Source organism: Tauraco erythrolophus, chromosome 5, assembly GCF_009769465.1.
Source record: "Tauraco erythrolophus isolate bTauEry1 chromosome 5, bTauEry1.pri, whole genome shotgun sequence".
NCBI lineage: Eukaryota > Metazoa > Chordata > Aves > Musophagiformes > Musophagidae > Tauraco > Tauraco erythrolophus.
In genome coordinates this window covers 35566313-35591544 of record NC_141469.1, presented here as the reverse complement: position 1 = coordinate 35591544, position 25232 = coordinate 35566313, and the positions used below count along the sequence as shown (strand labels likewise).

The window sequence follows — 25232 nt, the reverse complement described above, 5'->3', positions numbered from 1 at the left end:
GAGAAGTGGTTTTAATACTTTTTCTGGCTAAGCTACTCGCTGTGCCTCTGGAAATGCTGGGGTATTGATATCTTCATTCCCTTCAAATTTACTCTTTCTGTTCCAAAGAAGTGCTGCTTTGTAACCTTGATTTTATCTCAGTAATCTTCACAAATGTTTCATTGTTGCTGCTTAAAGGAACATCAACATGAATTTGGTTTTTCAATTGAAGGTTTTGCAGCTTCTCATTTCTACAAGTAACTTCTAAATTTTTTTTCATGCCTGAAACTAAAGATGGGGAATTTCGTCCCACTCCCAACCTCTCAGCTGCTCTTTTTGCCTTTTTTTAAAAAAAAAAATCTATTTGACAGCATTAAATCTTAAGTCAAGTGCATATGTCTCATGTACTACTTAAAGGGAAGAAAGGAAGAAGCAGGAAAAAGCAAGGGGTGAACTTAATTTTCCTGATTTTTTAAAAATATATTCTGTTTGCTAGCAGAAACCAAATTTTACTAACAGTGAAGTCCAGGATTTCAGTAGATACTCCTATCAGTAACAGAAGTAGAGTTTTTGCTCTTGTAAATGAAATAGCTATTGGGGAGGTACACAATGAAACCATGTACCACCTCCAATCATCATGTATATGTTAGGTGGTCGTGAGACTCTGTCTCAGTAAGAATACTTGGGGCTCATCCATTGGTGAGCCCATATAAATGCTAAAGGAAAAGATTGAAATTGATATATTTTGCGGAGAAGCAAAAAAATATGTAGAAGATAAAATATCATTCAAACTGGAAAAATTTGAAAGTCTCCCTTTGACGTACCTCCTGGGAGCAGCAGCACAATATTACTAATGTCGATGTGGTCCTTGAGGAAAGAGAAACAACATTGCATTCTTTTTATAGCTCTGTGTTGCCTCAGATCACTTGATATGCCTGCTAGTTGCATGCTCTGCCTACAGCTTCATCCCTCCTCTCGAGCAAAAGCCTCATAAACAAGACATTGAAAAATGAAACACGGGCATCATCATTTTCCTATCATTTATATAATTTGTCTGCAACTCATGCTTACAGCATCACTTCCTAGTTTACTTCATGAAATATACGTGTTGTAGCATTGCGTACTTGGTGCCCTGGCTTCTCTCTGGGGAGACGATAGAAACTTTCTGTATGTTTTCTGGATAATTGTAGACTTCTCCACTCATTGTACTGAACACAGATTCAGTTTACAGGACTGGCTAGACAAGCTACTCTTTAATGAAAGAGCCCATTAATTTCAGTTTGCTTCTGAATAAGTTTGGTATCCTCTGGAATGAAATACTGAATAGATTTCCTACTCATAGACGTGTTGCAGCAGTAACTTATCTAACCTGATGCCGTGCTTTGAAGCAGGATGGAATACACTTAAATAATTCCCTGGCAAATATGTGTTTATTAGAAGTCTGTTCTTTAAATTCTACAATAAGAGGACTCCACAAACTTAGTTATTCTTTAGTAAGATTGGTTACTGTGGCTTTTTTTGTAATTGTAGTAATTGAGGTTAATTTAATTTAGTTGCTGTCTTACTATTAGTGGACAGAAGATATCCATTAATAGTATGGGAGAGGTAACAAAGAGCCTTTTATAATCAGCTATGTCATTCAAACTCTCCAAAAGGAGAAACTTCAAAGTATTTGCAAAAACTATGGAAGATTGTAAGAAACTGGATATGTGACCTGAAATCACTAAGGTGAAATTCAGCAAGGAAAGGCATCCAGTACTGCGCTTTGGGAAGGAAAAAAACGTATGCACACTAATCTGCACTGAGCAAATCTGTTTTGACTGTTCTTATCACCTTAGTCTTCTCTAGCTGCTGTCAGACTGTTTGATCGGTTAATAATTCACCCCAGTGTTTTGAGGGGGGTGAAAGCAAGACCCTCTCTTCCTTCTCCCTGCCTATCAGAAGGTAGGTGCTCTGTCTGCCCAGGTCCCGCACACTCAGATATTGCCATCAGCTCACAAGATTTCTGGGACTTTCATGAATCATCATTATGAAAGCCTCATATTAACTAATAAGTTGTGAGGTGAAAAAATAGTCTTTAGTCAATATGCTACTGCATATTGTTTTGAGGGGGAAAAAAAAGGCACTGGCACTGAAGACCGTTGATTTTATCAAAGAGAAATATTTATGCATCTCATCATCTATAATTTTAAGAAGCCATAAATAATTGCCTACATGAGAAAACAGTCTACCACAAAATTGTCTACCACACTGATTTGTTTTGCCGATATAAAATTTTAATTACTTGAATTTTTAAATGATTTACATATGCTTTGCTCAGTCCTACAAAAGCACTGCTAAGTACGTGTAATAAGTGAAATCCAAAAAGATACTCCACGATTCATTTGGAATATAAGAAACACAATTCTTTTAGATGCAGGGAGTCACTAATTACTTCCTAGTCACAAATTCGTTCCTTGTTTCAAATCTCAAATGCAAACGTGTGTAATCTTTATGGAGCAAATTTCTGAGTGGAAAAATACTCAGATTTATGTTACTGTATTTGGCAAAATGTGGTCAGAAAGAATCAGTGGTAGAAAAGAGATATTGATCAAGTAGCTTCCTAGGACATGGCATGCATGTGGGCACATCTTAACTGCAGGGTGAATTGCAGAGCGTGACTATGTTAATGTATGCTGCCTTAGTCCACAAGTGGTCAGTGGGATCACTGTTAGACAAAGACATTATTTCTTAACCATTTTATAACACTTGAGCTTTTGGATAGACAAAGATTATGTGTGTTGAAGTAACGATTTAGTGCATTCTGGGCGAAAAAGTCTGCTTATGAAGGTCTACGTTACAATACCACTCTTAAGACCCAAGGCATAGTGGGTTAGAGACTGTCTTTGTCTAATACAAATCCTTCAGCAGGATATATTAAGAAATTGAAGGTTTTAAAGACATATCTCCTGCTTTCAAGTAATTAAATAAAAAAGGGTTGTGAGTAATTTTTCCCCCAGTCTATCCAAGATGATCTGCATCAGGGCATTCAAATACCATCATTAGAAAATAAAGCACCAGCCATGGTAATCTCTCATAGATTAAGATCAAGATCTAGTCTAGCTTTTATAGCACGAACCTGAGACAAGACAAAACTTAGTGCTTTTAACAAATAAATCATCAACAGAAGGAGCTTTGTTTCAAAAATATAATTTACTGAAGGAAGACAATAGCAATAAAGTAATGTTTTTTTTTTTGTGCTGCCCTAAGGGCCATTCCCAGGCACTGCTGAGGCAAAAGCGGCCAGCCAGAGCAAATCTCTGCATGGACTGCGTCTTGGTCTTGCTGGTCTGGCAGGCATTGAATATGGAGACCCTTTTTAGTGAATGGAAAATTTCACTGCTGAGTGAAGATGTTTAAAGACTCTTTACTGCAAAATAGTTCAGACTGAGCTAGAAACTTAGCAATCAATTCCAGCCTTTGCTGATAGTAATCCCTAGCCTGGTACCTACAGAAGATGTGGAGGATCTTGTCGTGTCATGGCATTAACATAGATACAGTCGAACTGATGTGAGAGTCAGGGTACACACAGATTTATTTAAGGCTTATGCTATGTGATAAAACTTGGTGCTAAGCCTCTAAATTCCAGTTTAGGTACTTAAATAAAATAACCCGTTTCTTTACAACTGCATAATTTGTACACTAGACAAATGGATATACATAAAAACATGAATCAAACCCCCAGTTTATTTAATAGAATCATAGGCTGGTTTGGGTTGGAAGGGACCTTAAAGATCATTTAGTTCCAACACCCCTGCCATGGGCAGGAACACCTTCCATTAGATCAGGTTGCTCAAAGCCCCATCCAACCTGGGCTTGAACACTTCGAGGGATGGGGCATCCACAACTTCTCTGGGTAAGTTGTTTATAACCCTCAGTCTTCTGTTCCTCTGCTTTTTTTGGATGCAAGATACTATGTATCATCATTATGTTGTGTCATAAATAGACCTGACAGCAGTATAAATATGGTTATCTATTTTAATCCTGCTATTTAAAATGGAAATAACACTCAGTTAGCTTGTCACATTAAGTCTGAATCTAGACATACAGTCTTACTCAGACCTTTATCCAAAATACGTGAGAAAAAAAGTGTGGCTACTCTTGACATTAGCATATAGATCAATCTTCTTTACAGAGCTGAGACATAAAAAGAATCTAATATGGTTTTCTTAGTATAATTTAAGACCAGGAAATAAGTAGGGAATAGTATTCAGTGGCCTTGCATGTGGGCTGTAGAACTTGCTTACACATTCATTTTATCCAAAGAAGCTTGTCTGATCTTTTTTAATGCACTCTGCTTACATTATGTCAGCCTCGGTATCTGCAGCTGACTCAAGTGAAAAGATTGACATTTGCTTTTTAAACTTTAGTCACAAGTGTTTCCGGCAAGACGAAAGTAAGTTGTTTGAATTGTTAACTTGGTTTGCATATCGGTTGCCTTATTATCACCAAAAGTTTGTGCTGAGAGAATTTTGGTTGCAATATTTATTTACATATTTTCAGTAATTTCAGCTGTGCTAATTACCATGACTGGGTATAGGCTTCTACAAATGTATGTTTATGATCACACATAAACAAGTATCAGCCTACACAATTTGGCAAATAACTCAGTGTGCTATCACAGAAAACAGTTGTAAGATTATTTTTTTGACTGTACTTGAGCATATACTGAATTTCTTGTTATTTCATTTACTCTACCATGTAGTATATTTTGACTTGTTACAGGTCTTCAATAGGTAACAGTTACCAGTGCATAGCAGTGGAGCATTCAGAACTATAAATACTTGAAAACTGGTGTGAATCATCTTTCACTTCTTGTGAGTCATAAGCATCTTAGTGGGTTTTGCAAGTTAACAAGTTTTGGATTTGTATAGTCATAAACAGTCAACAACTTCATTTTCAGTTATAACCTCAAAACCACCATGTTTTTCACAAGGGAAACTTGCTGTTGCAGGACACGTGAAACCTTTCTTTTCCAGTATTTGCTGAAACTTTAGGGTTTATCTTGGCTTTTTTTTCCCCATCAAGAAACAGGGAACAAACAATTTCGCAGAGAAATTTGAGGTACTGATGTATTGTCACAGATTTTCTTAAGAAATTCTTGAAAATAAATCAAATTTTAGTTAGAAATACTGTAAACCTAAACAGCTTGACGGACTGGCTGTTGAAGTGTCTGTGCACTTAAATGGTTCATAAAACCTTTAGGCCTTCATGAAAGATGGTGCCTCCTGAGAGCCTTTTCTGTTGTGGGTTGGCTCCCAGTTGAATAACTTTGGTCTGCCAGTGGGCCATGGGATGCCTCTGCGTTGCCTCCTGACCAGCAAAGCCACAGACCCATGTCTTTCCGAACACACTTGGTGCCTTTCACAAGACCGCGGCTTTGTAATTTATAACCAGGTAGGGAGCTTGGTTTTGATTGTTGCACTTGGCTTTTCATGAGCTTTATTCTGTGCAGCATCTCATTTCAGCAGAGACTGGTGTGCCTCGTTTGAATCTGGGCTGTGAACAGACATGTTTTTTTGGGGTTAGAACTGGTGATACAAGAGCTAGGTCATGCATTTGAATAAATTAGAGGTGTCCTTAGCTTTAAAATGGAACTAGGTGTTTCTCTCCCCATAACTGTGCAAGTTAATCATGTCTAATTGGTAAGCCCTCCAAGTCTATATTTCTTAGATTTATTAGTGTTGTCAATATACTTAACATCATATCAACTTTGGCAATGATTATATGATTTCCAGCAATTCTGGCACATCATAATATCCCTGTGAATAAGGACAAAATTGCTGCTTTTTTTTTTCCAGTAAACAAAGATGATCCATTCCATAAATCACAAGAAACGTCAGCAAGAACTGTAATTGTAAATTCTTTAGAGCAGAAACTGCAAAGAGTGCCCAGAAGCTGAAGCATTCAAGTTCCTTATTGCTCCTGTATTAAATAAATAACAATGATGGATGCTTGGGAAACTTGGCATCAGCCCAGGGAAAGGATTGACTGCACAGGGATTTGCTTTATTTCTTCCTGAATTGTCTCTGAATAAAAAAAAAAAAAGTAAATGTATTAGAAACTATTATTCTTTTCTGTAAAAAAGGATATGGAGCATGCAGATCTGCTGTAGCTGTATCTATGCTTGGCTGCTCTCAGTTAAAACTGGGAGTTCCTCAGCAACCCACCTAGATTTGCCCAAATATGCCCAGACTACTTATTCTCAATGCATGTAGGCACGAGTGCATACACACATCTTTTTGGAGAACTTAGTCCAAGCTGTCCTCCCTTACTGAGGTTTGCTTGTCTTGAACTTTACAACCAGAAAACCATCTAGCACCTTTTTCCCATGTGTTGCTCTGTATGAGAGTCATCTATGAACCTTTTTTCCTGTAAGAGAAACATTCATCCCTTACCCCATTTTAACACAAAACCCGCTAGCTGGTGTTAGCACCAAGATTGTTTAATCATGACCACCAATCCAGAATTGAAACAAACAAGAGAAGTTCCCTGGTATGTCAAATTATGTGTGAAGCACCTATTGCAGAAGTCTCTGTCTTCTTACGGACCCATCAGATAACTTTTCATCTTTCATAGCCATAAAAAATGTCTCTTGGTTAAGTGTACGTGTGGCCACATGTGTTTGCAAGATGGATTCATTAATCATAGTGGAAAATACTTGTCACCTTGTAGAGGTTTTGACGGTGCAGCATTTACAGTTTTGGAACATTTGGACCCCGTGAACACAATGTGAAATGTTAATAACATCAGTGCGGGTCTATTTTAAACATGACTCTGAAATAAATTCTATTATGGAAGCTGTGAAAGCTGTCAAAATGAGTATATTTCCTCATTTAAAGAAATACAGAATGCCAAAGCTCTCCCCAGAGCTGCTTTCCCTGTTCTGCAGCGTCACAGTGCATGTCTCCGGTGCAGAAGTCCAGCTCGGCAGGGTGCGGGGTCGGCGTGTTTTGAAGCCTGTCCTGAAATCTGCTGGTGACATTGATGCTGTGGGAGAAGCACTTACCACTCCCTGGGTGGCTTTGTACTTTCCTTAACACATTTCTTCTAAATGCTGGCAGTGGAATGGTGGACGTTGTCTCCCGGAATTAAGGATATTGCTCCAGAGTTCATTTTAGTTGTTCATTTTCTCTTTTGCTTGAGGGAGATGTGAAAGGGGATTTCAGTCTCCAATAAATACTGACATGGCAAACAGTTGTGTGATTCTGACTTCAGGTTATTTGAAGTGACGCAGTTCAGGCTTCATCAAATAGTTTTATCCTTCTCCTAAGAAAGCCAATTGTAATTAGCAATTACAGTAGTTATCAACAGGAATAGTATCTTAGATGTTATGACCTTAAATATATACCTTTAGCCTATTTTACTGAGTCAGATTAGCAAAGGGAAGACAGTTCCATGTTACAGCTTTTCAAGAATCTCTTCGTTGTGTTCTGCTCCATCAGACAAGTATTCGGATTTTGCGATTGCTTTTAACAAAGTTGATTTATCTTCAGGTGTTGAATGTAAATTCAAAATGAGTGTGAGTGCACAAGTATCAGTGTTACAATCCTCTGCCTGAGCAAAGTTTTCTGACGGGTGGATTTGTTTTATCCGGCTATTCCAATTACATTAACTGTCCTAGATCGTGACTAAAAGGTTTTTTTCTGTGTTTAGGCAGAAAAGAAATTTTTAAAAAAGTTAGATTAATAAAAAAAACATTTAATCTATGCTAAAAAGTTTTTAAGCTTAAATTTTAAACCCTTTAAGCTTAAATTCGGAGAGATGGTGAAATTAAGAACTAGTCAAAATGTTTGAACTTCGTGGCATTTAAAAATTACATATTTTAAAAACATTATTATAGGAATTTACTGCAGATTTGTAAGTGGTTTAACCAATGTAGAGTTATTTCTCCCTTAAAAAAAAAAAGTCAAATTTTATGTAGTTATCATATCAGTTATTTTTATGTCATTAATGTACGGTCTTTGTTTTGCTATTAAATAGTTATGGAAGAAGCTTAATGTAGTAGTAACTTTGAAATCTACCATGCTAATGGTATTAAAGTTGAATTTACCACTTGTACATTTTTCTTATCAATATGGTCATATTTGTTCTGTAGGAGGAAATCCAGACATAAAACTATTAACAAATACTGGTTTTGATTGGTTCCCATTTTTTTCAGTGATTTTAAATAAGGTTGCTATGCTGACTTGTTTTTTCAAAGAGTTTGAATTATGTAAACATAATTGTGAACACAATAACGGACATATCGTACCATATCAAATCTCGTGGTTTTATTTTTGGTGTTCATATTTACTAGGAGAACATATTACATGATCCGAGTTCTTCAGTATTTTGTCAAGAAAATCAAATGCCGCTTTTTTCTTTCCTAGGGCTTAGTTATTGAACGGCTTGGGCGCAGGCCTCTTCTCATCGGGGGTTTTGGTCTGATGGTTGTCTTCTTCGCAGTACTTACCGTCTCCTTGACTTTACAGGTAACACTACCATCACTACATATTTTTACTCTCTCTTTTGCCTATTTGAAACACCAGGTTTTCTTAATACCTGTTTGCCTTGGCATTCCTACGTAAGCCAGTCCTTTTAATCAGTTTGACATAAGGATTTGAAGGTCTCTTGTTTCTTGGTGAAGCTGTTGGTTTCAGTGTACTCTGTGGTTAGCCATAGCAGCTTTTGCATTAAAAAGCCATAGAGGCTTTGTCACCTTCAGTTTCATTAACTCAAAGATTCATACATATCATGAACTATTATGAAGACTATTTTACCCATAGTTGGCTATTACCCATATTCCATGTTTTTACCTTTTTTTGTAGTGCAGTCTTTTTGAGATTTCTTTTGTGCTTTATGTGTCATTCGTATTCTTAGGCTTAGATGGTTTTTTTTCAGTAGTGAAAAATTTCTGTAGTAGTTTGCTGTTTCTTTCAAGTTACGTTTCTGATAGTTTTATGGAAAATATAAAGACTTAGCCTTTGCAGGACATCTGCACCTAAGTTCTCAGATGTTATTGGCAGTCAGTTCCCCAGGTATTTCAAATGGTCAGAGGAGGATCGTTATACCAATCTAAATACTGACCCTGAGTTGATTTTCCTTGTTTAGCTTCCATTTTCATAATGATGCAATTTGTTTCTGTTCCTGAGGGCTTTTGAGAAGTAAAACTGACAATCTGCAATGGCATGTGTTTGGGTGGTCTTTCATCAAGTCACTTTTCTGCTGTTGTTGATTCCTGTGTCTTGTCATTAATTTGACTTTCAAATCTTGATTTCTTGGTTAAAAGAAGTCAGTAAGTCAGTTTGACTAGCAGATGTATGCCACACCCTTGCAAAGTTTTATTTGACTTAGCTGTACATACACCACAATAAAGCTTTACTTCACATACTTCATGGCAGCTATAAGACAACTCTCCAGAAGAGAAATGTTATTGCAAGTACACAGTAAAAAATTCCCTTCCAATCTTTTAAAACCTAGTCTGATCCATGAGGATTTTCAGCTATTGTAAATCTCTGAAGTTTACGTCCCTTCCAGTTTTAGTTCCTTTCAGAAGTGCTTCAATCTGTCAAGCATGAGAGATTAGGTACTGCTTTGAACAAAAGACCCAGGGTACAAAAAGGCTTGATCTCAGGGGAATTTGTATCTACTCTGTTTTTGCACCTTCTCTCTCTCTCACTGCCTTTAGACACCTTGGATCTGAGTTCAGAGGAGAACTCCAAAATTATTCCATTTACAATTCCATTAAAGTATCATTTATAGTTTGTTCTCTTTTCTCTGTACCTGTTGTTTGCACACATGGCCCTCCTTGTCTGCAAAATCGGATTATGGGTAAAATCTCTGGACTGTGGCTTTCACATGCTTTGCTAAGGTTCAGATACAGCTGTCCTACTGAAGAGCAGCCTTTAACTGGGGAACTTTGAAGCTCTGTGGGCCAACATAGTTACTCTTTTTAAATGTGGTTGAAATATCTGAGGAGGATGGAGGCGCCCAATGTATAAAATGAAAAGAAAAGCTCTTTTCCAGGATGGCTTGAACTTTAGCCCGAGAAGTTGTAAGCTTTCAGAGTTGTGACTTCTGTGGTGCAAGAGCTTGTCTAGTGTTTCTCTACAGGGATTTCACAGAGACCAAGACCTTTAATACAAATAATCTAATAAAGTTCTGCAGAAATACTGTGATTTTCTAAAGTAATCCTAGATTAAATTCTGAAATAGAGAAAGAATCATGGAAAACACTATTATCTCTGATTTTTTTTTTTTATATTGGTACATATAATATACTGACCATGAATGTCTTTTATCTACCCAGAAAACAGTGTATTGGCTTCCTTATCTCAGTATATTTTGCATCCTTGCAATCATTGCATCATTCTGCATTGGACCAGGTATGTCTGTATTTTTTCATGTTTCTTAGTACATCAAAGCGCAGGTATTTTTACACTGGCACTATGTTAAGAAATTGCTTATACTGAACTTCACTTTACCTTTCTCTGATGACCACAAGGGATCTAAGACAGTAAAAGGTGATAGCAACACAAAGTGATAGCAACATTCTCAACAAAAACCCATGTACGCACTCATTCCCACTTATCTGTCAGCATAATTGAGAACTAGTGACTAAATTGCAATCAGTATCAAATTAAAATGTTGTCTATTATTACAGGGTTGCTATGATTTTGTAAATCTATAAAAAAACATTCAGGCTGGAAGCTGAGTGTTTTATTTATCAATGCTTGTGTTAGCAGTTCAATGCCGGTAGAATGCAAATTGGACACTGATGGAGGAAGGGGACAGTTGTGTGTGGTTCCTTTCTTCTCTTCCTTTCCAAAGACAGAAAATGGCTGTGCCAGATAATTTACACATATTCTCTTTAGGAAGATGATGTAAAAAGTAGATGGTGGGGCTGTTTCTTGTCTGGCAGTTGTTTATTGACTGCATACATTTCAAATCTGATGCTTTCAGGTAACTGGTTTTGTAGGTTGCAATGATTTTATCAGATCTATTTCCCCAGCACAGTTTTGATTACTTAGAGGTGGATTCAACTTTATAGAAAATCCAGTATTCCTAGGTTGTAGGTTTTGTCTTTTATTTGCTTTAACAAAGAACATGTTTAAGGTATAAAAAGCAATAAAGTCAGACCTTTCTCAGAAGTATAGAATGAAAGAACAAGAGCAACAGTCAAGGGTTCAGCAAGGGCAATTCTGACTGGGTAGAAGAGAAAAAATTTGACGCTGAGATTGCTTAAGTACTGGAAGACATTGCTCAGAGAGGCCTTTAAATCTCCATCCTTGGACAAGTTCATGAACAACTGGTGCTGCTTTGACCAGAGATTGAACTCCAGAAGCCCCTTCCAACCCAATTTATCCTGTGATTCTAATTGCACCATGTGTTTGGAAAATGCATTTTAATAGATATGTAATGATATGCGTAATAAGCAAATACTTACCTGAGTGTAGTATTTCTCTAAACCATGTTGCTCTAGCCTTTGGATACTTGATAAGAACCGGATCTTGCAGTTATCAAATAATGAAATGTTAACAAAAATTATTTGCAGAGGAATTTAATCCAAATGCAGTACAGGTACAGGATAACTTGCAAAACAGTGCTTAAATTTTTGAAGATTGTTTTACATACTGTTCTCCACAAAAGTAGGGAAAATCAGCTGCTTTTTAGAAGTTTTTTCACAGGTGTTCTGCTGTAAACCTGAAAGACAGACTTCTGTTCCCTTGAGTTCTCAGTTTTTTTTCATGCAGCATTTATTACCTCTTTTTCTTTTTATAAAGAGTTTGACATTAAATATTAATCAACTGTTTATACATCTTCACCACTGAAGTGATCTAATTAATTGATTGTGGTTTATTTGGGGAAAGAAAGAGTTGCTGATGTTTCCTGTGACTCTAATGAAATGTGGCTGTAATGCTGTGGAGCCTTTTTGGAAAAACTCAGGAAAAATTATGCTGCTTTAGAGGAAAATGAGGAGAAGATCAAAATATTCCTTTTTCTCTTGCTTCTGGGAAAATAGTTTGTCACTGATATCTGTGCTTATTCTTTTGCATATGGCAGCTGACTGGAAGAAGGAAGGAGTCAAACTGGCTTGACTAGGGTTATTAGTGCACCTAACGTTGGACTGTAGGTGGCCTGTGAAGACTGTTCTCCTTCCTCACCTCCAGCTCTTCTTGCAAGACAAATAGCGCAAGCAGTCTTGCAATCCCTTTGTCCTTCTGTAAGGACAAATCTCAGGTTCAGCTAAGTCTCTAGTATTGTAGACATATGTTTCTTAGACAGATTTTTTTTTTTTTTTTTAAAAAAAAATAATTCTTCCATGGAGTAGAACTGGTCTTGAATACCTAAGGAAAGTCAAATGTTGACTTGAAACTTGCTGAAAACTTCCCTTCTAGTGTTTCAAGTAGGTCAAACTATTTAAGTGCAGCTGCTTGCAATATGTACCTTTGATTTTTCTAAAAAAAAATGATCTGTTGAAACAAATTGTAATTTTTTCCGTATTATAGAAATGTTCCACTGATTTTTAGAACTTGCAGATCAGTATGTTCTTACATGTTGTGTTTCCAGCATATTAAGTCCTTCACCACACCATTCTTCAGAATGGATTCTGGTTTTCTTCACTTAGCTTCTTTCCTTTCTAGTGTATTTTGCACTCTCTTTGGAGCAGTGTCTGCAGATATACACAAGACAAACAGCTTTTTTTTTTATATTACTTACTGGCGTTCTACAGAAGTTCTTTAAAATTAAATCTTCTTTTGTGTTTTTCATTGAGCTCATTGCTTTTAAAGCCAAAGAACATTAATACTGTACCAGTAGCTACCTAGTTCACCTCTTCACCTTCCCTGTGTGTGTGTTCAAACATTTGTAATAGCTGATAATAGTGGCAATATCTCAGTAGCATTCAACATTGCTTTGCTTTTTATGAAAATTTTGTTAATTGATGCTTCATCTGTTGAGAAGAAGTGAATAATCATACTCTGGTTCCTCTGTAAATCAATAGCAATATTTTAGCTGACTTCAATGGGGCCAGATTTATCTTCAGTGAAACTCTTCTGTTTAGTGTGGCTTAGGAGGTCTAAACTACTTGGCTAACTCAGCTGGGAGCAGTTCTCTTTAGAATATGAAAGCAACTTCCATTATTAGTCATGTTTTTAGATAGATGAATGCGAGGAAAGCGCATGTATTTTTTTCTGAACAAAGAAAGTATTACTAAAAAGTGAGACATACACAGCTTTTTGTAATCCTGGTTTCAGCTGGGACAGAGTTAGTTCTTCTTTTTAGCAGTTAGAAGAAGCTCTGTGTTTTGGATTTAGTCTGGGATTCAGTGTGAGAAGAATATTGATTGATTTAAATTGGCTCTGTTTTGTTCAGAAAAATACTGTGACAGTTATACTAAGATACCCTCTATGTGACAAATATAGCATTTGCATACATATATATTATTCATATATGAAGGAACAAAGGTTTTTCGCAGGGAAGTATGCAGTGCCAGTGTCACGGTACAAAAAAACACATGATTTCTTTTACTGGGAAAGTCACTGAGGAAAATTAACCTTCTCTTTCATTTCCTGCTAATGTTAGAGTTTTAGCAAGAGGAAGTAAGTAGGAAAGAACACATTTTTGAACACATCTCCAGTACTCCTAGAGAGCATCTAGAGAAAAGTACGAACAGGGTGAGCAGGTGAGAGACTTTTCCAGAACCAGTATGTATTTTTGTTCAGCTTAGGATCTTCCTGAGACACAGTTTTTATGACTTTTGTAGTCTTCCATGGATTGTTCATTCTCTTCCTGAAACTTTGCAAAATTTTAGCATACTTTGGCAATGAAATCTACATGTCTACCACCTCTCGTGCATGAAGACATCCTTTGTTTTGCTTGTGTGATGCCCTTTAGGTAGGTCTTACATTGAAAGAAACAGAACAACTGATCCCCTTCCTCCTTCTTCTTGTAGACTTTTACCTTATCACTCTAGATTTTTGCAGACTGAATGGCTATTTCTTATTTCCTTCTCAGTGATATTTTATGACACCCCTTTAGCAGGAAAATTTCACACTTCAGTATCTAGTATTCTTTTGCAGCACTCTGGTAGTTCAACAAGACAAGGCTGAAGTTTAGGAACAACTTTTCCACCTTTCTGGTCAGTAAAAGGGTTTTCCCCAAGAAAATTAAGGCATACTCTTTTTTTATTACGTTGCAGAATTTTAATGATTTTGGTCTTTTGTGGAAGGCTGAGAGTCATTTGTTTGTATTGGTTAAAAAGGTACTATTGTCATGATATTACTAGCGTTTAGTATCTGATTTAATTTCTTCTGCAGTTATTTAGAGCATTTCAACATTCACAGTAAATCCCACATGATTTGTAATGATTCTGCAGATAGAAATCTTCATCTAAGATTAATTCAGTTTACATTCACTGAGTTATGGGTACTTGGAATAATTATCTCATCTGAAAATTATAAGTAACATGAAGAATTGAGCTTATAAAAATACTGCTGTAACTTTCTAGAGCATAAAATCGCCTTTAAAATTACAGTATTTTCTCTCGTTAGAACATCTGATACTTTCTCGGTAGCTTAGATGCTGTGTGATCTCCCACTTTTTGATAGCATATGAATGAGTCCCATCTGCTCCTTTACAGCTAGGATCAGCTGTTACTATAAACTGTGAGGTTTTTTTATTTGTTCCATTTTTCTCAACTCGACTTTTCAGCTTGCAGATGTTTTTCAGGCATATTGCTAGGGACCGAAACAGTAATGCTAACAACAGGCACATTCAGGCATGCGTGTGATTTGGTACTCCATCATTTTTATCAAAAGACAGACAAACAGCAGAAAGCTTTCATGCATTTACTAAAAATTAAAGGGACCCTTATGTTCAGGATAGTCCATCTATGATCTGAAAGAAAAATACCCTGCAAAAATCGCTTGTTGTTTTATAGATTAGGGAGCTGTGCTGTTCCAGACAGTTGCTTCATTGTGCCGGTTTGGTTAATTATACACAAGTGAAGGTATGTGGTTGCAGAGAAACTTACGGCTTTCCAATATTACTTTTGATTATGAGAACATATTAGTCAGTAATTTTACAGTTTTCACCTGAAGAAAAAGGCAGAAGCTTCATGGAAATGTTTTACTTTGTCACGCATTTGACAGGAAATAAATATGACACATTTTGACTGAAGAAGGGCCATCCAACACAGAGTAAACAGGTGGGATGGGGTTGGTTCTGGTTCCTGAGGTGATAACGAGCAAAAAAAAAAATCAATAGAGAAAACAAATCAAAGAAAAATAGTAAGAGAACGAATTCAATATCTGCACAAAGCATTGGTGCTGTTTGGGTTAGGTGTCACGAGGAAATGAATTTATTTGGAATGCCTTTACTGAGTGGGTAAATAACGTGCAGCTCCTTGGAAATTTGAGTAGTGATAGTTGGGCTTAGGTACCTGTGGAACGTCTTCCTTCTTTAACCTTGTCTTACCTAGTATTTAAGCAAAAAGGAAAGACTAAAAGCAGTTACGTTTACTTTCTCAATTAAAACCGTGTGGCTGCCTCTTCATGGACGCTGAGCATGTTGAACTGTGCTTGCAGAATCTATGTGTCTTTCAGGAAAACCACACTAAAATCTGACTTAGAGACAAAACGTGTAGATTCTGCTTATTTTTATCTGTTTACTTAAATTCCAGTTCATCCATTGTCCCTTTGCAACAGCTGCTGTGCAAACAAGTGATTTTTGATTTTACTGGGTGAATTGAAAAATATCTGTATGCATGTGTGTGCATTGGGTGATTGGAGGCTGTTTTACAAAGTTGCTGGTGATTGACCCCTCTTATCTACCAGCCAAATAGTCTAAAAAAAACCCCAAACAACAACACCACAAAACAAACAGCAGCAAAAACAACTGATCTGGAATGTGTCTAACCCAGGGACAGCTTCCTTATTTGCCTGCAGGGATGTGACCCCACCTACCAGGGAGGCTGCCATGTATTCTAGAATGAGAGTCTTTCAGTCTTTGTTTTTGGTGCTTTTCCAATTTGTACAAAAAAAATTAAGTGTTCATTCTCTGAATCAGAGAATGGCTCTTCTGCCATGTGTCAAGAGATTCACCCCAGATGGTGGAACATGTGGGGGAAAAAACCAATCAACTGATTAATTGGAGATTACAGCAATGTTGGCATGGACTTCCAGATAACCTTCCCAATGGAAAGAAGTATGACAAAGATGCAGTGAGACCCTCAGAAATTTGGAAGCTTGGCATAAAGCATTTCCATGTGTTATCTTTGTATTAAGAAATTTATTAATATTTCTTCCTTAGAAGAATATTCTGTTTAAACATAGCATCCTTCTATCCAGTTTTGGTGAATGGAGGAAGCAATGCTTCAGAGACAGGAAAGGAAGCCATGGTGGAGGAGGTTAGGTATGATGCCTGTCTTTGACTAGATGAAAGGGTGGGAGGAGGTGGACTGTTTTAATAATATACCTGGCTTTGAAGTAATCCTTCCTCTATCACCTTCTTTCAGAAATTGAAAAAGTATTGTCTCTTTTGAATCAAACCTTTGCATATTTGATGGCTCTGGAAACACAGTGAACTGGAACACTGCACTTATTTTACCATTGGGAATAAATAGAAATAACCCAAGACCTCACTGTTGCAGTAAAACCTGTAAAAGGTGTTTGTGCAGCACAAGTGTGTTGCCCTTCCTTTGACCACTGTAGCTGGGAAGGAGGTCAGTCACACATGTGCCCAGGCAGGCATGTGGTAACGTTCCCTCTTCCAGGAATCATTCCTCAGGAGTTCCTTGGAGTCCCCTGGCAGGAGAAAAATCAGCTTTTATTACAACAAGCAGTAATACTGGGGGGAGTTCTAGAAATCTGAGGAGTTGCTTTTGTATCCCTTACTTGATTGTCATAAGTCAAGCCATCTTTGTGCAGGAAATTTGTGTTAATTTGGTAGCACTTCCAAGTTTGAGATTAGTGATTGGTTTGAAATCTCACTTCATCTTTCACAATTTGCCTGTTTCTAGTAATAGGACATGTATAACTGCAGGCAGCTGGAGAGAAAAAGAGGCTTAGAAACTCAGGAACAGAGTAAGGATTGAAGGATGTCTGAAAATGACGGTTAGCTAAAGGAGAATATAAGAACGATATCTGTAAGTGTCACATGGAAAACTTCTCCATAGCAGTTTATATTCTAAGTCATTGAAAGATTTTTTTATATGAACACTCTATATGCACATTCTTTTACATCTTTTCTTAGATGCCTAATGTATCGTATTGTCATGCATTGTCTCTCTGTGTTGTAATGTGAAAAATGCTTATTGTGTTGTCATGTGTCATGTCATCATTTTTGAGATGATGACTTGGAGCTGAATGCTGGAGCACCAAACTGCTCATGCAGCAGTTTTCCAGAAAGGCTGCAAAGAAGGGCTATTGTGAAGGTGAAGAAAATAGATTTTTATATGAAAAGATAGAGAATAACTTTATAGTGTCTGACAAAAAAAGACTGAGAATGTGATTTCTGTTTCTAAATACACTGGCGAAAGGGAGAATAACACTGAGAAGAGAGAATAAGCTGAAGGCAAATGTTGCTGCAGAAAATCACAACAAAGCCCCAAACCTAGGTAATAGTTAGCCACAAATAAACGTAGAATAGAAATTAGAAGAAAACTCCTGTCCACTAGAGGAGCTGAGTTCTGAGTTCTTCTCGATGGACACAGCAAAAGGAGAAACTAAACACATGAGTTTTATAAATTGCTAAAAGGACTGTGTGAAGTGCTGCCTGATACATCTGAGGACTGGATTTGAACCAGATGATCCTATCTGAGCCTCTGTTTCTTTATCTCCAACTCCTGTGTTCTTCCTTTATCTCTAAGTGAGATGCTCGATCCTCTGTATAAAGTCTTTCTTTGTTTCCATTTGTCAAAAAGCCTATGTCTCTGTGAAGATGAGTGTGTTGTTCTCTTCTAGCTGGTTGTTATGTAGAGCATGCAGCCCCTGACTTAATTTACATCAATAGCTACTATTTTTAAATCAGTGGTGCTACAGTAAGAAGAAAGCAGGAGTCTCTGGTTAGTCCTTACATAGTAGCTTCAGGGCATTTGACTTAGCTGTCATATGCTGTGTAACATCTTAGAATTAGTTATTCTGGTCCCAAATCCTGTAGGTACTTCTGTGGATGAGTGGTGCTTCCCTTCAGATGTCCTGCTGACTTCAGTGGAGTTAGTATAAGGTCGAATTTAGTGTGAATGGGATCAAATGTTAATCAGTGTGATTTTGCTTCAATTTCCAGTTTTAAAATAAGTTTCTATTCAGTATGCATAAGGAGGGTAAAATCAGATCAGTGGTATGTTTCCAGTCACACACTCATCCCAGAAAAGGGAAATTGATAAAATTCTCTCTCTAATTGTATTTGAAAAAATAGCAATTTTATGGTGGTGAGATCTTCATTTTTCAACTGTTGCTTTTTATAGCAATTGCATTTTCAGACACAGCGAAGAAACATTAAAAAACCAGACCATTTCAGAGAAGTGTTTCACTTTTTGTTTCTTTTGGAGAGTTTTGTCGTATAATTGAGTTTTATATTACTTGTCATGGTTTATGGAGTATGAGTGAAGTCTTTCCTAGCACAGCTTAATACAGACGCAACAGAAACATGATTATGGTATATTCCGCATGTGTTAAATTGACATTATGAAATAAACAAAAGAAAACTTAGAGGAAATCATTCCTGTGCCCTGAGGTATATCAAAGATATTTTGGTATTTAAAGTTTAAATCAGCCTGTGTTCTTATTCTGAATGCCAATGTGCTGCTGTATTGACAGCAGAATGGTTGTGATGAAAGGGTCACTTGGAAAGTCGTGAGGTTTGTTCAATCTGAAATGCCATCAGGAAAGAAAAAAAAAAATCTTCTCTTGGATGTGAAACACAAAGGTGTGACAGCACACACATAGACATAAAAGTATGAAATGAAAGGCAGCATCAGTATTATTGCCTGAAATAGGCATTTACAGAAGCTTTTTGTGATGTTGTGTTAGCTTCTCCACTTAGAGTGGGATGTAAGAATTTCTAATGCTCGTGGCCTCCCACAGAGGTGTTCTTTTAGTACACTTTTTTTTTAGTACACTTCGAGAAAGAGTTTTGAGCTTGCTTGAATGGAAAAAACCACTTCTGTCTGTACTAGAGAAGTGTATCGTGTTAAAAAGAAACAAATAAACCCATGTTGCTATATATTTAATTAGATAAGTAGTAGATTTAAAAGTTTAGGTTAATTTTCAAAATGTCTTTTATTCTGTAAACTAGAAGCCTTTACAGTTTTCCCAGCAGGTAAGCATCCTTTGATAATGCCAAATAGTTCCCACATTAGATAAGCTGTGTATTTGTGTAGAAGTAACCTTTCGTTTTCCTGGGTATTTAAGAAAAGGTTTGGTTGGTTGATAGTTGTAAGGCTTTTGTGGGCACAACAGTAGATTTAAAACATGCTGCGCTAAAAGCAGTTAAATATCCCAAACATGAGTTACAATTCAGTTCAGGAACTCATAATAACCTGGAGATACGTAATTATTATGCAATACGTACTAGTACCAGTTGAAGATTTGCTGAGGGATCTCTGGCCGGATCCCCTGCCCCCTTGTGCCACTCCATTGCTGCAGACTACATCCATCCAATGTAAGTAGCCTTAGGGTTGGCATTTTAACCTCCCAGCTGCCAGCCATCACAGCCTGCCGCATTAATGCCACTGCTTTAACTTATGTGGGCTGTGAAGCACAACAGCAGGAAATCTGATCTACATTTCCTTCTCTGATTTTTCTAGCAATGGAAAAAGCTTCTGCCTGCTCTTGGGGGCAGGAGTATTTTCAACTGCTTCTGCTAAGCCAAGGAGATGAAAGGATGGGGAAGCTTGAGGGCTTCACATGAGAATTTCTCTTTTGGTTGCCTTTCAGTGAACAGAGTTTTTTGGCTGTTAAGAAATAGAACTAGAATTGCGTTCAGTCTGGCCGCATCTTCATTTAATTTTTTGATGGGGAAGATAACATGCTCCTTGAATATATTTGATATAGTGTCATTCAACATATATTTTGGGATTAATATCTGATTTTCGTTTTGCTTGAATACTTCTCTTTTTAAAGAGCAGCATAGAGTAAATGTGTAGCTTTTAACAGAAGTGATTTCAATTCTTTATAATTCATGGAAGTTCTAAAGAAAAATGAACCCCTAGTATTTGAAAGGTAACCGTATCTGTTGAATGATAGGAATTCCTGGAGATAACACATGGACTTCTTAGCAGCGGGAAAACTTATGAACTTTATTGCTTTAACAATAGATTTTAGAAATTATCTTAATTGAAGCTTTCAAAATGTGAATGCTTTGACACTTGAGAGCACTCCTTTTACCTGAACTAGCATGTTTTCCTGAATGATCATTAATTACTTGCTGATGGCTCACAACTCCAACACTTTAAGAAATTTACTGCTGGAAAAATGCACCCATGTGTTTAGAGCTTCATGTAACCGTGAAAAATCGATTTATTTAAAATCTGTGTGAGTGGCTTAGGTACATTATTCAGATTAATGGGGACTGAATATAGAAAGCCTAGTAAAAAAATACACTATTTCTTCTGTGAATTAGTATGAAAGTGCAAAATAATAAATAATAAATATATAGAACAGTAGATATAGCATTAAAGAATGTAAGACAATAATCTATGAGACAGTCTATGATAAAAATATTTTATTTTCCTCGTGCCCAGGCACAATGCACCACAAAGAAACATTCTAATTTCATTGCATCTATTTTTGGCTAAGCTCCATGGCTAGCATTTATATACAAATGTTTACTAGTTTTATGTTGCAGTGAAAGTTGCTGTAGTGTTTCTTGATAGCCAGCCTACTATGTAGAAAGCTAAACAAACCTCATACGAGACTTTCAGGGGAAAAAATAGGTCAGAAGGACAACTGCATGAACCAGGGTAGTCTGATGGTGTCACTTTGATGGAGTGAGCAGTTGTTTTCTTTGAATCTCCAGAGATTGTCCGTCCTATTCTGGAAACTTCACTTTTTTGGGAACATTCAGTTATGGCTTTGCCAGCTTCTTTCTGAATTTCATCAGAAAGAAGGTTTATATCTTTCATCGCAACAAGACTGTTACTGTCTTGCTTCAAGCTGGTACTTCTAGTCAAAGGGCTCTCTTTTCATTTTTCTTTCTGTTTGGTAGCAAACAGATATTGCTATTTGCTATATCTGTTTTGGTTATGGACCACCGTAAGGAAAATAAAATATTTTTATTGTCCTACATTCATTAGTTCTACATCTACTGTTATCTATACCCTGTCTACCATCCTGGAGCAGCAGCCAAATTCTAAATTCCTAAAGACTTCAACAGTTTCCAGAAATCATAAACAGTGAAGACGTGGTCTGTTACCTGTCTTAAACAGGAGGAGGAGAATAGGAAAAGACTCTTTTGTCCTTGCTTCTCTGAAAATTTGGTCCACTATTTTTGCTCTTGGGGTCCTTCAAAATGAATGCAGCTATACAATGACATAATTATGCACTGCTATTATAATTAATTCATTTGTTAAAATATTTCATGAGGAAAGTCTGACATGCCACACCGAGCTTTCAAGACTGTTTTAGCTTGCATAGGTTCACAACCAGCAGCATTTTGTGCTAATGGGCTGTCAGCCTGAATTCCTGATAGAGAATTCATCTTTCATGATTTTCTACTTCTTTCAGTAAATTATTGTAGAAGTAATAAGCCTACACTAGATAGGGGTTGTTTTTTTTCTGGTTTTGGTCCTGTCGTAGTGATGTGACTGCATGAATATTTCACTTACCTAGGACTGATCACACTTGTGAATCTTTAATTCAGGTATTTCCATGATACTGCCATCTAGATAGTGGCTGAAAATGTAAGGGACACTTCTGTGCTTTTATTAAAGCAAAAACTTTATCATCATTGATTTCATCATTGAGATCATTGTTTTTAATGATGTAATATTAACAGAAGTGATGTTAATCAGTGATCATGATTGCTACTGAGAATAATTATAAAATTAATTATATCATAGAGACACTTAGTCATAGCTCAGTAAAGAAATTTTTTCTTCACATTCAAATAGAAGAACAGAAATTCAGGCTATAATTAGAGTTCTGATATGGTAAAGTGACTCTGAAAATATAGCAGAAATGTTTAAAAGACTATTTACATGTAGTTAAAAGTTAAGTGTATTTTTTAATTGGTATTTTATTCTTCGGTAGTTATGCAGAATTAAATGGTGCAGCAAAAAGAAATATTGCTAAGTACCAAGGTAGAAATTTAATGTTTATGTTCTGTTGGTTTTTCTTTAAAAAAAAACCAAACCACGACACACAAAAAATATCAAACAAAACAAATATCACAAGATACCCTACCATGTTGAAAGTGTTATCAAAACACCAAAAAAATATGTATTAGGTTTGTACAGCAGTTGACAGAATGGCCTATGTCTAGACTGCTGGTTTCTATTACAGTAAAACAAGGAAAAAAGTGAAAGCTATTAAAAATTGAAGATATTACTCAGGCTTCCAGGAAACAGCTGTATTTAAAAGGAATTATTATAACTCGTGTAAAGAACAGTATCTTAAAAGTACTGACATTTCTGGGGTTCATCAGTTATGTAATAAGTATTTTGCCTTCATTAAACAAATTTTCAGAGAAAAATTATTCAGTCAGTAAATGACTGCTTATAAAATTCTACTTGAGAGCACTGCCTTATGCAACTAAAACTTACAGAAAAAAGCACTAATTATTATTCAAGAAGGGGAGAATTTCACTGAAGAAGAAATTATCAGATGGTTCAGATAAGGGTATTCTTATGTCTTTTGCATTACAAAATTACATGGAATACCTGCTTTAGAAGTGGTTACAAATGGAAGTAGAAAGAATTTTGTGTGGATTCCTCATTAGCTATTAGCGTTGTTGTATGTCAACCATTTTAGTGTATATTACCTGAGAACCAAGAATTAACATTTTCACTAATGATGTTTCAATGGAGTATATCAATTTTTTTGTTCTGCACCATTGTTTAGTTTATTTATTTACGCTGAATTATGTGAGTTACCTTGCACCAACAAAGTTCAGAATACCTCCAGAACTGGCTTTCTGTATGCTGTTAGAGTAACAGGTTTGGTAGATGCTAAACCAGAGACCAGTTAATCAATGCAAAAACCCTTTCCACACAATATTGTATTAGAAACTAGACTGTTACTAACTATAGGTACTAATTATTATATTATTCTTCTTTGCTGGGTTTTGTATTATATATATTTTCTAATTTGGTGTTGCATTTTGCACTTTTGGTTTGCTATAGACTGACTTAGCTTTAAATGTTCTTTATTCCAGTGGCCTTTAATCTAAGGCAGAAAAGACCATGCTCTGAATGTTACAGATTAATATGGTCAATGAACTATACAAACGAAGTGCCTGTTTTCCTTAATTCTATGGTAGATGAGATCAGCAGTGGAGAAGAGCTGGAGACAGACAGCAGAGTCTGTAGCGTGAAGCTGTGACTCAGTACACCCCTACTACACATTCTGCTCCCAATTATCTCGACAGGATTAGCTGTGCAATACAGCCATCATATCTGACTATGCAATGTTGTTATTTGGTGAGGTATTATTCTATCAAATATGATGTACAAGTTAATCTGATGAGTTACAGAACACGTCTTTAGAGATTGAGATACGTATTTTGCAAAATTCTTATTCTATCTGTAGACCCATAAAGTTGGAAGAAACAGAGCGGTTGCATGACATCCCTCACTGGCAGTACTCCTGCAGTATATTTTCCTGTGGGGTTTAGTGGGGATTTTTGGGGGTTTTGGTTGGTTGGAGTTGGTTGGTTGGTTGGGTTTTTTATAGCTAAGGTCTGGGTAGAAGCTAACAGCCTTTTGCTCTCTCACTGAAGAATATCGGGTTGTTTTCTCAGCAGTTTTCTTCCAGGATCTTCGTCTGTCTTCTATTGCTTCTCTCCCACAGCTGCCCTCTAGAGTTGTCTTTTTGCCACTTGAATTGCAAATATGGAAGCCTTCCATTGAGACAGTACTTTTATCTTCCAACCCCATTAGGATATATCAGTCTTCTCTATGTGCCTCACCTTGCAGTCTAAAGCTGTTTTGCCTGATCTTGTCTAGAGCAGCACAGACTTTTTTTTTTTTCCCTGAAACAGAACATTGTTGCAAAGTACTTGTCTGTTTTCTCAAAACGTCTCACTTTGAAGACTCCTGCTCTCAGTGCATGGTGTTGGAAAGTCTCAGAGCTCTTGCTCTAATCAGGGCTCTCAGGGTTTCCAGACACCCTCCTGTACAGGCAGAATCTGGTGTACTGAGTCGTGCAGGAGGCCGTTAGGCTATGTGGCCACAGGTGGTCCTCCTGGTGGGACTGGAAACCCCACGGCTGGTTGTGGAGCCACTGCCTGAACACGCGGAGTTTTGTCTTGAGTGTGTATTGAAAGATGAGCTGCTGGCTCAGGGAGTCAGTTCCTTTCTCTTTATGGGTTCTTAGGGCACAAAGTTTCCATCGCCTTTAGAGGTGATTTACCAATAGTAAATCTCACTGATTTGTATTAGGCATTTATTTTTTTAACTGTCTCATAAGTCATATACATAGCCATGACTTCAACTCCCAGTCAGGTACTGGATAAAAACAGAAGGAGGTTCTCAGTATTTTCCTTCCTTTGTCACGTTTAGTGTGTTCAGATTTTTGCACTGAATTGCGTAACTTCTGCTAAGCAGCATTTATTTGTAACTGCTCACTGAACAAAGCAGTAAATATGTTTTCTTGATTTTTCATACATGTTGATACTTGTGCAAATTGAAATATATATTTGAAAATCTGTAGCATATATACCAAGAATATTACTTCTGTTCTATCATTCCAATTTCATGCATAAAAGAATATTGAGTTGAAATTCTGGATGTTTACCAGCACGACGTTGATTCTGAGTGAAACTGGACTAATTATGGAGGGAAGTTAATAAAATACACAGATATAGAAATATTGATGCATGTTCAATTGTATCGCATGGGCTTAATCTAGTTTCATTAAACAGCCCATTGATATACACGTCTTGCAGTAAGAGATTTGTTGTTTCCAATAGATGTTGCATGCTAACAGGTCTGACAGTCTTTCTTTAATGGCACTGCAGTATGTTAAGAGCTTCTTCCATTACGTTCACTCCAATGCTGAAAAGGACAAAGTATTA

General features: G+C 36.7%; 1 protein-coding gene across 2 annotated transcripts in view; it reads left to right on the top strand.

Moving 5' to 3' along the window:
- SLC2A9 (solute carrier family 2 member 9) overlaps positions 1–25232 on the top strand; it is a 99058-nt gene that overhangs the window by 51782 nt on the left and 22044 nt on the right. For both annotated transcript variants that reach the window (XM_086611575.1, XM_086611573.1), the window contains 2 exons: positions 8391–8492; positions 10309–10384. In XM_086611575.1, coding sequence (XP_086467701.1) covers positions 8391–8492; positions 10309–10384 — 178 coding nt within the window. The remainder of the gene's footprint in view (positions 1–8390; positions 8493–10308; positions 10385–25232) is intronic.